Raw genomic sequence first — 14,876 nt, forward strand, 5'->3', positions numbered from 1 at the left:
TTTGTAACTCAGAAACTGTAACATTTCAATATTTCACCGCAAGTTAATTTCTTTAATGGATCATTAAGAATAATTCTATGATAACACATCAAATATGGTTTTGATTCAGAGTTGACAGTAAACATTTACATTATTTATTGATTCTTTAGAAAACTGTAGAACAGGCTTTCATAACCATTACATTTATCTGATCTGTTATAGGATTCCCCAGTTCCTGTGACGTCATCACAAAAGGTAAACACGGAAGTAAAAAACTTTTGAGGTTTTTGTGGTAATGTGGTTTTCAAAGTTATTCTTGTGGTCATTTGGTGATCGAATTGTCGTTTCTTTGCCATGTTTAGTTTCAGATGCAAACCCAGCATTATTTGAATATGTTGTGGGTTGATGGCAGTGCTGTTGTCTAAGTAATAGGATTTATAGGGAGTCGAAAAGTCCCATCTACCTTAATTCCTAATCCCTTCCTACATCCTAGTTCCTAATTCCTTAATTTCTTTCTTCTTTCCTGTTCTTTCTCTTTCAAAATGGTTTTTCTTCTCATAGCAGTTGCCACAAAGTGCTGGCTAGGCCTTGACCAATACGGTTTTGCCTGTGAAGACCTATTGGTTAGGCGATTTATTGTTACTCACTTACTGTCATCATGTCCATCTATGCCTCAATATGAGGTCACGTCGCCAAAGATTCATGACTTTTGAAATACGAATGGTTTATCACCAGTATGAATCCACATTCCTCAGATGACCACAGTCACTTGCATCACCAGGTGGAACCCCAAACCCTCTTGGAAGGCCACCTGATACTAGTATACTAGAGGTGGCTAAATTGGATTTGATTTTAATGTGTCATCAATCTCTAACCCTCAAAAGGCCCCTGCCTGCTAAAAAGCTCCCTAGGAAAACATAATATGAGTATCAAACTCTATTGTAAAATTACCTAAACCACCCCATCCCCACCTGACAAGTAAAAACCAGAAAGAAAACTCTGCTGGAACCCCAGGAAACTCCCTTTAATAGTACCAATTAATCCATGTAATTAAAGAACCTCCTAACACTGTAAATCACAACAGTAAATTGCTCAGGTCCACATGGTTAAGTTTACCTTTCCAAAATCAATAATTTTTCAATAAAATTATTAATTTAAATCATGAATGGATGGTAGTATTGTGTGATAAACGATTTCTGTTTTCATTATGCTAATATAAGTGCTGCAACAGATGGTTGCGTGAAGAACATCTTATTGAAGTAACTTCGAGTTGATTAAGGAGGCCTACATCTATGGCTCCATGAAAGGTGGCTTGATATTTCCCACAAAAATCAATTTCAATAGAACTTGTGGCATTGTCTGTGATGGGCTGACTGGGGTTCAGTAGGGGCGGGCTGCATTATCTACTCATGGTCAGTCTACGTTTTATCTAAGGCTGTCCCATCCCTTAAAGGCTTACACCGTTTGTTTACTTTGCTGGCCGTAATGAAAATGTCACACGTCACTGCCATGCCAGCATGCCCAGAGAAAACCTATCGTTTTTTGCAGATCTGTGATGATTAAAACAATACACCGTGTAATATTCTCGTACGACAACTTGAGTACACAGATACGCCAAATTAACATGCAGTGTTTGGGAAAATTGATCCACGCAGCAATTGTATACATATAACGTGCAATGATTCAGACTATCAGCATCGCCTGGACTTATATTTTTCAATATGACGACATCGAATGGTTTGAGAGGGACTACGTCCGTCCCCAAACCTCGCCCCAGTAGACCTTCTAATGTTAGAATCATGCGAATGAGTAATTATGGTAAACCTGCCTCAGGTCTGTCCAAATTCACGCTAGGGCGGTTGACTCGGAGCCTCAATGTGGCCAAACCCAAAAAAAGCTCTTGCCCACCCACAGATCAACACAGCTGCGTGTTTGAATACCAGCAACTTTGTTTGCCAGACATGTGGAAACAGTCGATATTGTGAGCCTCCCTTTGGGGCCCACATGTCCACAGCTGTTCGTGATGTATACATTCTATAGTTCGGCTGTTGGACTCGACCAACCGCTATAAAGCAGAATACTGATGGTAGTGTCTGTTCGGGTCAGTCTGTATCTTAGGGTGTAACAATTTGAAACATAAAGAAAGGATAATTGTTTCAAGCGGAAAATTTTTTAAATTTTTGTGGTGAGTATATTTATCTCATATTTGCCCTTATCATTTCGAATTGTGTGATATTGCATTTCTTGATGATGAGCATGATGGGTTGCGCAATGACAGTTATGAAGGATTAACTGGTCCGTAGAGGCCTATTGGCGGAACAAGAATTCGTGGAGGTCTAACGTGGGATTTTCCCACTGTCAAGTGATCATCCACTCTTTCAGTTCAGTAGAAGTTATCTTTTGAGCAGTTTTGGGGAGCTTTGGGAATTGGGATTTGAAATCTTGTCATGAAATTATGATCATAATGTAAACAAAGCATTTGTGAAAGGCATTTGTAATAGTATATGCCTTTCGCTTAATCAGCTCAGTTAATCATATCAATGGATAACAAATGAGACTACATGTATAAGTCATTTCTACTTGACCTATTGACCTGGCATAAAAAGCTGTGACGTCTGAAATCCCATGATGTTGGTGATAACAAATATTGACTACATCATTGCATAGAAGTATTGGTACAGCCTTTGTCAAAGATCTACTTCCTGGTGGGTACTAGGGCCAGAATATTTGCTGAAGAAGCTTTGAGGTAAGCCTGTGTCCATATTTTGCTTGCAGTGTAGCATACCTGAATATTTTCTCAAAGTTCTTTCTCACTGATTTGAATTTTGTCTGGCTCATGGCTTCTGTCCTATTGTTTCCTTTCTTATCAAATAAAATTGACTGAGTGGACTTGGTTTCAGTGGCCGTCATTATATGACCTTGTCATGGTCACAGCAGTTAGAATTGATTGGATTATGTCACAGCCATCTGGCAGATACAGTCACAGCTGTCTGACAGATGGGCTTCAGTCACAGCCGTCTGACAGATCGGGCAGCAGTCACAACTGTCTGTGAGATTAGGTTACAGTCACAGCCATCTGTCAGATTAGGGGACAGTCACAGCCATCTGACAGATTGGACTGTAGACAAAACTATCTGACAGATTGGGCTGCAGTCACAGTTGTATGACAGATTAGGTTTCAGTCACAGACATATCAGGCAGATTGGGCTACAGTCACAGCCATATCTGACAGAATAGGCTACAGTTTGAGCCATCAGACTGATTGGGCTGCAGTCACAGCCATCTGACAGATTGGACTACAGTCACAGCCATCAGACAGATTGGGTTACAGTCACAGCCATCTGACAGATTGGGTTACAGTCACAGCCATCTGACAGATAGGGTTACAGTCACAGCCATCTGACAGATTGGACTACAGTCACAGCCATCTGACAGATTGGGTTACAGTCACAGCCATCTGACAGATTGGGTTACAGTCACAGCCATCTGACAGATTGGACTACAGTCACAGCCATCTGACAGGTTGGACTACAGTCACAGCCATCTGACAGATTGGGTTACAGTCACAGCCATCTGACAGATTGGGTTACAGTCACAGCCATCTGACAGATTGGGTTACAGTCACAGCCATCTGACAGATTGGGTTACAGTCACAGCCATCTGTCAGATTAGGTTACAGTCACAGCCATCTGACAGATAAGGTTACAGTCACAGCCATCTGACAGATTGGACTACAGTCACAGCCATCTGACAGATTGGGTTACAGTCACAGCCATCTGTCAGATTAGGTTACAGTCACAGCCATCTGACAGATAAGGTTACAGTCACAGCCATCTGACAGATTGGGCTACAGTTACAGCCATCAGACAGATTGGGTTACAGTCACAGCCATCTGACAGATTGGGTTACAGTCACAGCCATCTGACAGATTGGGTTACAGTCACAGCCATCTGACAGATTGGACTACAGTCACAGCCATCTGACAGATTGGACTACAGTCACAGCCATCTGACAGATTGGGTTACAGTCACAGCCATCTGACAGATTGGGTTACAGTCACAGCCATCTGACAGATTGGGTTACAGTCACAGCCATCTGACAGATTGGGTTACAGTCACAGCCATCTGTCAGATTAGGTTACAGTCACAGCCATCTGACAGATAAGGTTACAGTCACAGCCATCTGTCAGATTAGGTTACAGTCACAGCCATCTGTCAGATTAGGTTACAGTCACAGCCATCAGACTGATTGGGCTGCAGTCACAGCCATCTGTCAGATTGGGCTACAGTCACAGCCATCTGACAGATTGGGCTACAGTCACAGCCATCTGACAGATTGGGCTACAGTCACGCAGCCATCTGACAGATTGGGCTACAGTTACAGCCATCTGACAGATTGGGCTACAGTTACAGCCATCTGACAGATTGGGCTACAGTCACAGCCATCTGACAGATTGGGCTACAGTCACGCAGCCATCTGACAGATTGGGCTACAGTCACAACCATCTCATTACCAGCTATTGCGGGCCTAGCCAATTAAGCCAATTAGTGCACCTGCTTAATTGGTCCTGGCAAGCCTAATGGAAAATGCATAGGAAATATCAATAAAGTAGGCTTTTTGGGCGGGGTGTTAAAATAATCCCAACTCCCGACTTCTGACACAATTCTATATATGTCTAGGTATTTACTGGCAAAATTTGGAGTGATTTGGATGGAAATTCGATGTGTCCATCTATAGGTTGAAAATTTTGGTAAATCTGTAATGCTTCACTCGTAGCCTGTAGTGTAAATTCCTGAGAAAGTGGGTTTTGGGGGCTTTTCTAGCTGCACTAGCTCCAAAACTATACATTTGATACAAACTCCCGACTTCAGACGTGGTTGATATAACTCTTAGGATTATATTCCCAAGATTTCAGCTTTATTGGAGAAAAATTCATAGTGTCCATAGGGGGGTTGAAAATTGGAGGATTTTCAATTTTTTTCCCAACAAATATGCGAAAAATATTACTTTCCACCTAGAATTAATCAAAATTTCGCAAACTATCATAAAGTACTTCCTTGCAACAATCATTTGTGAAGCTTTCAAAACTTTTGGCTGATTTATTTGACCCTAAATCAGCAAAAACCAAACATTTTAGTGTTTGTATGCACCAATGCACAGGAGGCTAATTGCCAGATTAATTCACACCTTTCCAATCTCAAACAATAGGAATGATGGAGTCTCCCTCTATTCAAAACAGAGTGTGCTAGGCCCGCAATAGCTGGTAATGTGACAGATTGGGTTACAGTCACAGCCATCTGACAGATTGGGTTACAGTCACGCAGCCATCTGGCAGATTGGGTTACAGTCACGCAGCCATCTGACAGATAGGGTTACAGTCACAGCCATCTGACAGATTGGGTTACAGTCACGCAGCCATCTGACAGATTGGGTTACAGTCACGCAGCCATCTGACAGATTGGGCTACAGTCACAACCATCTGACAGATTGGGTTACAGTCACAGCCATCTGACAGATTGGGTTACAGTCACGCAGCCATCTGACAGATTGGGCTACAGTCACGCAGCCATCTGACAGATTGGGCTACAGTTACAGCCATCTGACAGATTGGGTTACAGTCACAGCCATCTGACAGATTGGGTTACAGTCACAGCCATCTGACAGATAGGGTTACAGTCACAGCCATCTGACAGATTGGGTTACAGTCACGCAGCCATCTGACAGATTGGGCTACAGTAACTCTCATCTGACAGATTGGGCATTTGACCATCATCACAACTTGTCTTACAGAGTTTTATCTTGAAAGTACCAGAAAAGATCGATATATATATAAATACGAATTGGGGAACTGGCAACAAAGCATTTATAGGTGGCAAAACAAAGAGTGAGAAGGTTACACATAATTTCATGCACTTCTAGCTTGCATGGAAATTTGCCAGTGATAAATTGCAATTATTGTTGACTGAGCTGAGGTAATGTTAGAAACGCATACATCAGCAATTTCTGTACAGTTAAGTGGTATCTGTATTACTCTATGTCTTAATGGTGTAATTATTAGGGTGCAGCGAATACTGAATGCAAGTAATGAGGAGCAATTTCTCTTTGACTGCTCTTGATACATATGAAAGCGTACTTTACATATGAAGAAGAGAGGTAGTGACGTAATTTTGGGAACCTCTGATATATGCACTTCTACCAGCCTATGATGCGATGTTTCTTTTTAGCCATTCTTTGCGTTAGGCCTAAACTGTTGCAAAACAGTCCCTAAGGAAAATTGTAAAGCCGTCCACTTGCATGTGCAAAGCTTCAATCCTGGTAGTGCTGATTTCGGGCTACTGGAATTCAGTAGGTTGATCTATTTTCAGTTGACTACTAGACCACCTGTTTGTGCTCCAATGCCTTATGCTCACAGTGGTGTGATCAAGTTAGCATGTGACATGGACAGACTGCTGTCTTATACTTTCTTTCATTTAACCTAGACTTGGACGTTGGATCTCTACCAACTTCTTCATGTGAATATTGTACACTGTTGGGACACAGGCATTCAGTGTTCCCAGGAATTGGGCTGGGATCTGATGGGTCCAGTGGGTGTACCATTCTTGCTTGTCTATCAAGCCCTAAACAGTTTAACTTGGCTGACCTAGATGGTTGAACATACAGTGGCGGTTTTGGGGTGGACTATGAGGTGCCCTATTGCGTAGCAACGATTTTTCTGCAAATTTCTCCAGAGGCATGTCATTATCATACAGTAGAACCTCTCTATTATGGACACTCCTACTGGCCTTGATAGAAAGGTGTCCAGATTAGAGAGGACAAATTCAATGGAAACAACCAATTTTGCACCAAAACTAGCATCCTTAACAGAGAGGGTGTATTAGTAGAGAGGTGTCTGCTGAGAGAGGTTGCACTGTACTATAAATTTTAGCCCTCCAGTTCATACTTTCTTTTCATTTTTTTCCAGTTTTGGCTGACTTAGCCAGTGACGATGGAGAAAGAAGCACCACCCCCGAGCTATGGGGCTGTGGACGGGCAACAGCAGCCACCATATCCACAACCAGGTGAGTGATCATCTTATAGCTAAACTGACATTTTTTTCTTCATCTTACAGGGCTCATCCTTAAATTTGGCAGCTGAATTCTCAATACTGTTTTTTGATTCCAATATCCTCACTGGAGCCGACTTCAGCACCAAAAAAATCAGTGCTTATACAAAATATCTATTGTCATTGATAATTTAGATCATTTTAACTTTTATTCTGCCTTTGTTCCTTTGAATCATGTTACTATTCCAGGCATGCCTTATCCCCCTGCCCAGCCGGGCCCAACAGGGGCACCTCCAATGTATGAGCCTCCAAAAGACAGGGCACCCCCAGGGGCAGGATATCAACAACCTTACACCCAACAACCACAGCCAGGTAAAATTTGAAAGCATTTTTGCCTTCTTTTTCTGTGATCCTCAGGCCAGGTCAGATGGTTGTGAGAGTTTAGACAGAACTAGTCAAGCCACCTGGGTTTCTTTGGGGCCACTCCGGCCAAGTCCTTTGATCAAAGCCACCCGCCATCACAGTGTATCGCAACTAATTGCTCACTTGGCCTTCGAATTGAAAATTTTCAACCCTCTTAGTCGTGGCCCACTGAGTCACTGCACTTCCAACTGCCTTCAAATGTATTGAGTGACATGTCGCTGGTTGTACCAGAGCAGATCACAAAATGTGACCCGTCACAGCAAAACCAGGCGCATGTCGCTTTGAGCTTTGCAGCTTGAGACGGACTGTTTGATCAATTCTCTATTGTCTGCCTTTTGTGAAATATGAGCACATCAATTTCTTCCATTATCTCCTGGTGTCATTTAGACTCATCTTCTGTGCGACATGCGCCTGCTTTTGCTGTGACCGGTCACAAATGTCCATCGACACCTTTGAATGGACTTTAGAAAAGGGCGATCAGTCCTATAATTTTCTTGTTGGTGAAAATATTTACGTTAGGATTTTTACCGTTAGGATTTTTATCGCGTACCCTAACATGGTTATGCATGAATGTTTCATTCTAATGCAACACTACATCAATGTATGTCAAGGGTTTTGTTGTCGTTCAGACACATGTATGCAGTTTGCATGTGACAGGTGTAAAAATTAAAGGAAACCAGTCGCGAAATGCTTATGAAAATGGGAGCGTTTTAAATGGCCCAATAAAAAAACCTATGCAATCATATGGAGAGAAATTTTTTAGTTTATTTCAAGCTTGAGTTTGTTTATTTTGTTTTCTTTACATTCCTTAATTTCAGTTCTTCAAACGTTTCTTTTTGGCAGTGCTTTCCTTTATGTTCAATTTAATTTCAGTTCATCAAACTATCATTGTAAATGCGTCTTTTGGTCCGCAACCCATGACTACGACCTGTCCAATGTGTAATGCATTTGTCACCACCACTGTTGAATATAACGCCGGGGCCCTCCCATGGATTATTGCAGGATTATTATGTCTGTTTGGGTAGGTAACAGTTTTGAAAGCACTGGTCAGAATTATTGTAAACCCCTTGTATTTTTGTAAAATAGATTTTTTAAATCTTTTATTATTGTGTCAGTATCAGTGTGTTGCAAGTGTTTGAACAAACTGCTGCTGCCAAACCAAGGGGCAGTAAATATGTCCTTCATTCTAATTGAGGTGTGCTGAAGAACTGGACTGAGAAAAAGACACTCCGGAGAACACCATCAAAAAGCTTGACTGCTTGCAGCTCCACCCTGGGATTGCAGGCCGTTTCGAAATTTAGACTTGAAACACTAAGTTGTTTACTCAAAGAATGCAAAAATAATGGGGTTTACAGTAATATACAGACAAGCCCAAGTCCCATGTTGATAGCCTCCATATAATGCAATTTTCTTCCATTTTAGCAAAGATGGCGCTGCCGGCTCACTCTCAGAAGCATGGGCTGCCAAAATGGCCACTATACTAATGATTTAAGCATTTTTCAGGTCGGACCATAATCGTCATGGAGGGGATCCGATTTGAATCCCTTCCTGTCACCTGTCGGTGTCCATTTTGTAAAGCATGTGTGACTACAACGGTTGATTATAATGCGGGCATCATAGCATGGTTACTCTGTGGGTTGCTGTGCTTGTTTGGGTATGTAGATTGTGGGAAACAAACGTTTTCAAGGGTGTAGCCTTGTGGACTGAGGAAGTAAAGAAAATTGCTCTCCGATGGAATTTTCAAAGGAGACATCAGGCAGCAGTCGACGAAATTGCTATCAACTCCTTCCTAACCTTTTACAGGGGATGACAGCACGTCATGTCCTGCGGCCCCATCACATACGTTGACGTGCATAGCACGTCTTACGCTACGTGTTATCCTTGTAATCCTCAGTCCCAAGGCATCTAGGGTTTCTAACTTGCAGCGTTTGCATATCTCTCTGTATGCGGCATATCTCTTGAAATTCTTCCTCTAGGTTAATGGTTCACTAACATTTATGTCTTACAGCGCAGCAGACTATAATTATTGCCAATATAACATTTGGTCCTCATCCCATTACGATGCAATGCCCATATTGTGAGGCTCATGTCACAACGACAGTTGCGTATCATGCCGGGGTTCTGGCGTGGTTGATATGCGGACTGCTCTGCCTATTTGGGTATGTGGCGGTAATGGCATGATTTTTTTCACTGGGAGAGTCCCTTGCGGGTTGGTCCTTGCTTTCACCCAGTTGTTGGTAAAGGATGCATGTCTCTTGGTTCCGTAGTTGTGAGCTTACTACTAAGCTAATGGCTTGGAGAATAACTTCCAGGTCCCTCCCTTCCCCTTGTCCTGCATATTGCCAAAGGGCGTGTTTAATGTCACTGGGAAGATGCTGGCAGTATTGAAATTATCATCAGGAATTTCAATAGCAAACACGTTCTTTTCTGAATTGTCTTTGGCGCATTCAATAAATCTTGGTGGTGATGTCTTTGCTTTGGATACCCATGCTAATGATCAATGCAGCGACCTACCACTTCCGTTCATGTTTTAAGGCCCATTAAACTTCTGATCACGTGACAAATCGAGTGTTGTGCGACGTCACCGGTGACATCAGACATGCCGTTTACCTTCATCATGACGTAAGGACGTCATACAACACTAGATTTGTCGCGTGATCAGAAGTTTAAAAGCCCAAAAACACAATTTTATGGCACTGCGAGCGCCACCTTCTGACCTTACACCAAAGCAGCAAGTCCCATTTTGGTAACCAGTTTCGCCTAGCGTTTCCTGTCTGTCTTTCTGGGAATGGTTCTGTTATTTTCTTCTGCTTCATCTCTTTGAGCCATTCTGCCTGGTTTAGTTTGACTTAAAGTACAGCATCGTTATTTTGTGCTTTTGAGAGAACTGCTTGGCTCAAGGGTAAACCTTTTAGAGGAGCTTTGGTAAAGGGTATGTCACAGCTTGGTGAAGGAAGGTGGAGTGCATACAGTGGAACCTCCCTAAGCTGACCCTCTTTAAGCAAGACACCCTCTCTTAAGGGCACTGATTTTGGTCGCAAATGGATCACTTCTATACAATTTCACCTCTGTAATCAGGACACCTCCTTAATAAGGACAGCACTTGTCGGGCCCTAAGTTGTTCCTAATGGAGAGGTTGTGCTGTACTGGTAAAATAATTGCAACAAAAACCGGGGAATAACTCTTGTGAGTGTCTGCTTTGGTGCCAAATCGATTACACCATGAAGCCTGTACATACGTCTTTGAAATGCCATTATATTTTTGCAACGTTGAGTCATATAATGAATAATGATCACATTTTCACTGTAAATAATGTCATGATAATATGAGGCATACGGTGGAAATCTGAAATTTGATATTTGAGGACGTATGTTCCCACGATACCCACTAGTACAACTGTATTGCGTGGGGAATAGATTTCCGGTAACAATACACCTGCCCAATCTTTTTCGACTGGTAAAATTAAGGGGTGTAAGGAGTACATTACACCCCTCTGAAAGTCGCTTGAGAAAAGATGGTATGGGACTATTGTTGCCGGAAATCTATTTCCGCAAATACCGTTGTATGATTGGTCAGTGTGGTCACATGGATGCCCAATTCATACAAAATGTCCCCCTTTTCTCGCCTCAAAGTCAAGCTTAGTTGTTACATGAAATGTACAAATCATATGGTGATGTTGAAGTACGGTCAGATTGATTTTCATTGCAAAGTCATATCAGCTGCTGTGCTTGAAATTGATGTTAAAGGGGTACGCCGTTCATAAATACTAGTGGTCCAGGAAAATAGAAATGCAGTTATACACAATGCCGTAGTGCAGTCATTATGCATGCAAATCTGCTGAAACTTGGTATTTATTGTATTTGTATATCTGTCTACATAACGGCAATGTCGAAATTTATATCCAGTATGTATTTACGCAATTTGGAATTTTCAAATTTAATTACAAATTTCAAATATGTCACGAAAGGCCTTTCAGCAGTGTATATTGATCTTGGGCTTGTGGATATAATAATATATCGCATCTATGAAATGAATCAATGAAATAAAGCTTGGAGTATTGACAACTTGCCGGATGCACTAATCGTTAAAGGTCCGGTCCATAAATGAACTGATTTACGTTTTTGGCCCACCAGAAATGTTCCCCTTTGAACTGGTGGTGCCAGGCAAAGATGACGTTTTAAATTTGTTGCCGAGTGGAATGGGTCATTTTAGGACACAAAGTTTTTATCTCTCATTTGGAATATGGGGGACTTTCTTTTTTGTTTCGGTTAATTTGTAGAGCTACGCATCAAATATTCTTAAACTGGTAGTTAGATGGCGCTAGAGTGTCATCATAGAAAGACAAGTAATCAGCCAAATTTAAATGTTCGTGAGTTATTCTATGAGTGTTTCTTATCCCTTTCAGATGCTGGCTAGGATGTTGCTTAATTCCATTCTGTGTGACAGACCTCCACGACTGCACGCACACGTGCCCGAATTGTAATCGTGTCCTGGGGCGTTACAATCGTATGTAAGACGAAAGATCGACCATCGGCAGCCGTCGAAGCAACGGATTCGACCAATGGCAGCCACAGCAGCAACGGATCGATTGAGGAAATACAACGCCATGAATTGTATTCTCTAAAAGCCATGGAACGTCTTATTCAATTAAGTGAATGCCCATTAAAAAACCTATGAGGCCGTTATCTGCAAAACAAGGAATGGCTCCAACCTCAAATTTGGCATTCACTTCGTTTTAAAAGAGTTTTAATTGCTTTGAATAGTTGTACAAATGTAAATGATTACAAAGAGTGATGATATATCTATACTGTATTTTAGAAATATTCAAGAATGGGGTGTGTGGGGGGGGGTCTGTTGAGTGCTGTCCTTTTTGATGTAACATTTATTTTTCAAACATCTTCCAGAAATCCAGTGTGTTCCAATGTGTGTCTCTATTCATTTTTTTTCCAATCTGATTCCACCAAACACGATCCAGTCAACAAAAGGTGTTATTACATGACCGCTGTGAATCCTTGCGCCTGATTGGACCAACAACATCATGTGACCGATCAATAAAAATTGACGTTTCTTGGTGACGTCACGTCCGCGAGCAACACTGAACTTTCAAAAATCATGAATTTATATGCAGTGGCTTGTCGGTAATTCGCAGTGGTCATGTAGTAAAGAAAATATAGCCCTTTTTCTCAGGCAATATGAGTTTTTCTGTCCCATGAAATTTGACATTGCCCTCAAAATGGGCTATATTCGATGATTACCATATTTGGCAGGGAAATACATTTGCCAGTCCATTTACACCTGAATTTGTTACCAAGTAACGTTTGAGATACAGTGGAACCTCCCTTAGTGGATACCCATTGGTGGACACCTGTATGTAGGACACCCTCTGTATAAAGGACAGTGATTTTGGTCCCAAATTGGTCATTTCTATACGATTTGACCTTTGTAATCAGGACAGCTCTCTATTAAGGAGAGCATGTCCCAAAAGTGTCCTTAGTAGAACGGTTCTACTGTATTTAAGATTTTCTTGTACCAGATTTAGCAAACAAAGTGACTATGCAGCCTCTTCCTCCTAAACAGATTTTGACCTATGTAACTTTGAGGTTTTACAATTAATTCGTGTCATTGATTAGCTGCTGAAATAAGATAAGTGTGGAGAAGTTGCTGTATTTTAGATTTAGAATTAGAATTAGAAGGTACGTCATTCTTAAGCTGTTACTATAAACTGGTCGAAAGTTGGCGAAGTTTTTATTTGGTAGAGACTAAAGTCCATGCTTTACTGCAAAAAATTTGATGGTTAACTGTGAACTGTAAACTGTAAACTCACTCAGGAGCCAGCACAACCTTCAGTGGGGCAGTATTTGCACCGTTCATACTGCAGTCGGGCATGGCGGAATTGGGGAAATTTGTGAGACTGCTCCTGATCGATTTTACAGTAATGGGAAGCCTGCTTTTGTGTAACTTCCATAGATGAAATGAGATGTATGGTTGCTGTAGAGTTTATCCGTGGTTCAGCTTTATTGGGATAATCCATCGACTCCCAGCTTGCTGCTATCAAGCTCCAGCATGTTCCTGTCAAAGTCCCAGAACTGTTAGAGTTCTTTGATAGAGTAACGATTAATAACATAGTTTTTGAAGATGTAACCTCAATCTCCCCAATCCGTACTACTAAATTTTCATAAGTGCTATTGTTCCCGCACAGTCCCTGTAGGTTTTTGGTTGGTTAGCCTAAATGAGATGGCAGCACTGCATTAAATTCAACGAAGACACAGCCCTGATATTTGGTAATGCTCGTTATTTTTAAATGAAACTTTTCCCGAGCTAATTAGTTGGGATCCGGGCCACACGGTGTTTACCGGTGCTGGTCAGGAGATGATGGATTACCCTCATTAATAAATTAGCCTGTGATAGGTATGTGTACTTTCTGGTGGTGGATGGTAACATTTTGATTTAATGTGCTGTGTAATTGTGTGATGAATATTATATATATTAGCATAAAATTTTCTTGTCTTCGTTTTCAAATTTTCTTTGCCCTACAAAACTTAAAAGATGCTCAATGACCTTTTAGTGTGCTAGAGGACTGCAGAGACTTCTGTTATACCAAGTGCATGGACCCATCTTACCCCAAAGAAGTCCATTTCCACTTTAATAGAGCACATTAAAGGGACAACATTGGCATGAGATAGCATGGTTTCTTACCAAAAGTGGCTTCCAGTATGAACGTTACTTCTCCATGCAGGATCACTGAAAAATCATTAGCAATAATCTCGACCAGAACGAAATGTTACCGTAACCCTTCATGAAATTTGGAGGCCATGTACATAGCAGCTCATAACACTAGCGAGTTGGGGACATCATTAGAGATAGCTTGAGTGGGTTGCTATATGTGATGGCGCATGGTGGTGAGCAGGGGTATTATCCTCCTGCCTGGCCACATCTTGGCCCTCAAGCCTTGGATCCTCTCCGCCAACCCGGACTCCGTTACACCAAGTATGAGGGGAGGTAACGGACCGATTAATTCCGATGGTTCTGAACGCCTGGCCAGGGATATCCCACATCCACAACCAAGTTGTCCCTTTAAAGGGGCTTTGCAATCTCGGAGCCTTGTGTGTCAAGATGAAATTCCTTAGTGGAGATATCATATCATCACTTAGCGCATTTTTACTAACAAGCTCACTATTATGAAGGAGGGGATTGGACTAATAAGGGTAATAAGGGTAAGATGATACTGATTGATAGGCCTTTCTATTAAAATACAGTTTAGGATGACAAAGTTGGTGGATTGTCGACACCGGGATTGTGGATCCTTGACCTGCTGTTCCGACAGTCAAACTCACAACATCTAGACTCGTGGGCCAGTCTATAACGTCATCCTAATTTGGTCTCACGGTGAGAGACGAGGACGGTCCACTGCGTCCAGAGTGCATTACAACCT

The 14,876-nt window shown here is 41.8% G+C and overlaps 1 protein-coding gene across 5 annotated transcripts; it reads left to right on the forward strand.

The window, feature by feature from the left end:
• The first annotated feature begins 213 nt into the window (after nt 1–213).
• On the forward strand, nt 214–13,944 carry LOC135491983 (lipopolysaccharide-induced tumor necrosis factor-alpha factor homolog). 5 transcript variants are annotated; one of them, XM_064778006.1, is made up of 5 exons: nt 214–234; nt 6,941–7,037; nt 7,271–7,393; nt 9,453–9,603; nt 11,850–13,944. In XM_064778006.1, the coding sequence occupies exons 2-5, from the start codon at nt 6,965–6,967 to the stop codon at nt 11,956–11,958; spliced, it is 456 nt and encodes a 151-aa protein (XP_064634076.1). In that variant the 5' UTR covers nt 214–234; nt 6,941–6,964; the 3' UTR covers nt 11,959–13,944. The 5 variants fall into 5 exon arrangements, with proteins under 5 accessions (XP_064634076.1, XP_064634077.1, XP_064634073.1 ...); XM_064778007.1 differs by lacking the exon at nt 9,453–9,603 and adding an exon at nt 8,318–8,465 and having other exon boundaries at nt 222–271; XM_064778003.1 differs by having other exon boundaries at nt 222–271.
• The last annotated feature ends 932 nt before the right edge of the window (nt 13,945–14,876 follow it).

Source organism: Lineus longissimus, chromosome 8 (genome assembly GCF_910592395.1).
Source record: "Lineus longissimus chromosome 8, tnLinLong1.2, whole genome shotgun sequence".
Taxonomy (NCBI): domain Eukaryota; kingdom Metazoa; phylum Nemertea; class Pilidiophora; order Heteronemertea; family Lineidae; genus Lineus; species Lineus longissimus.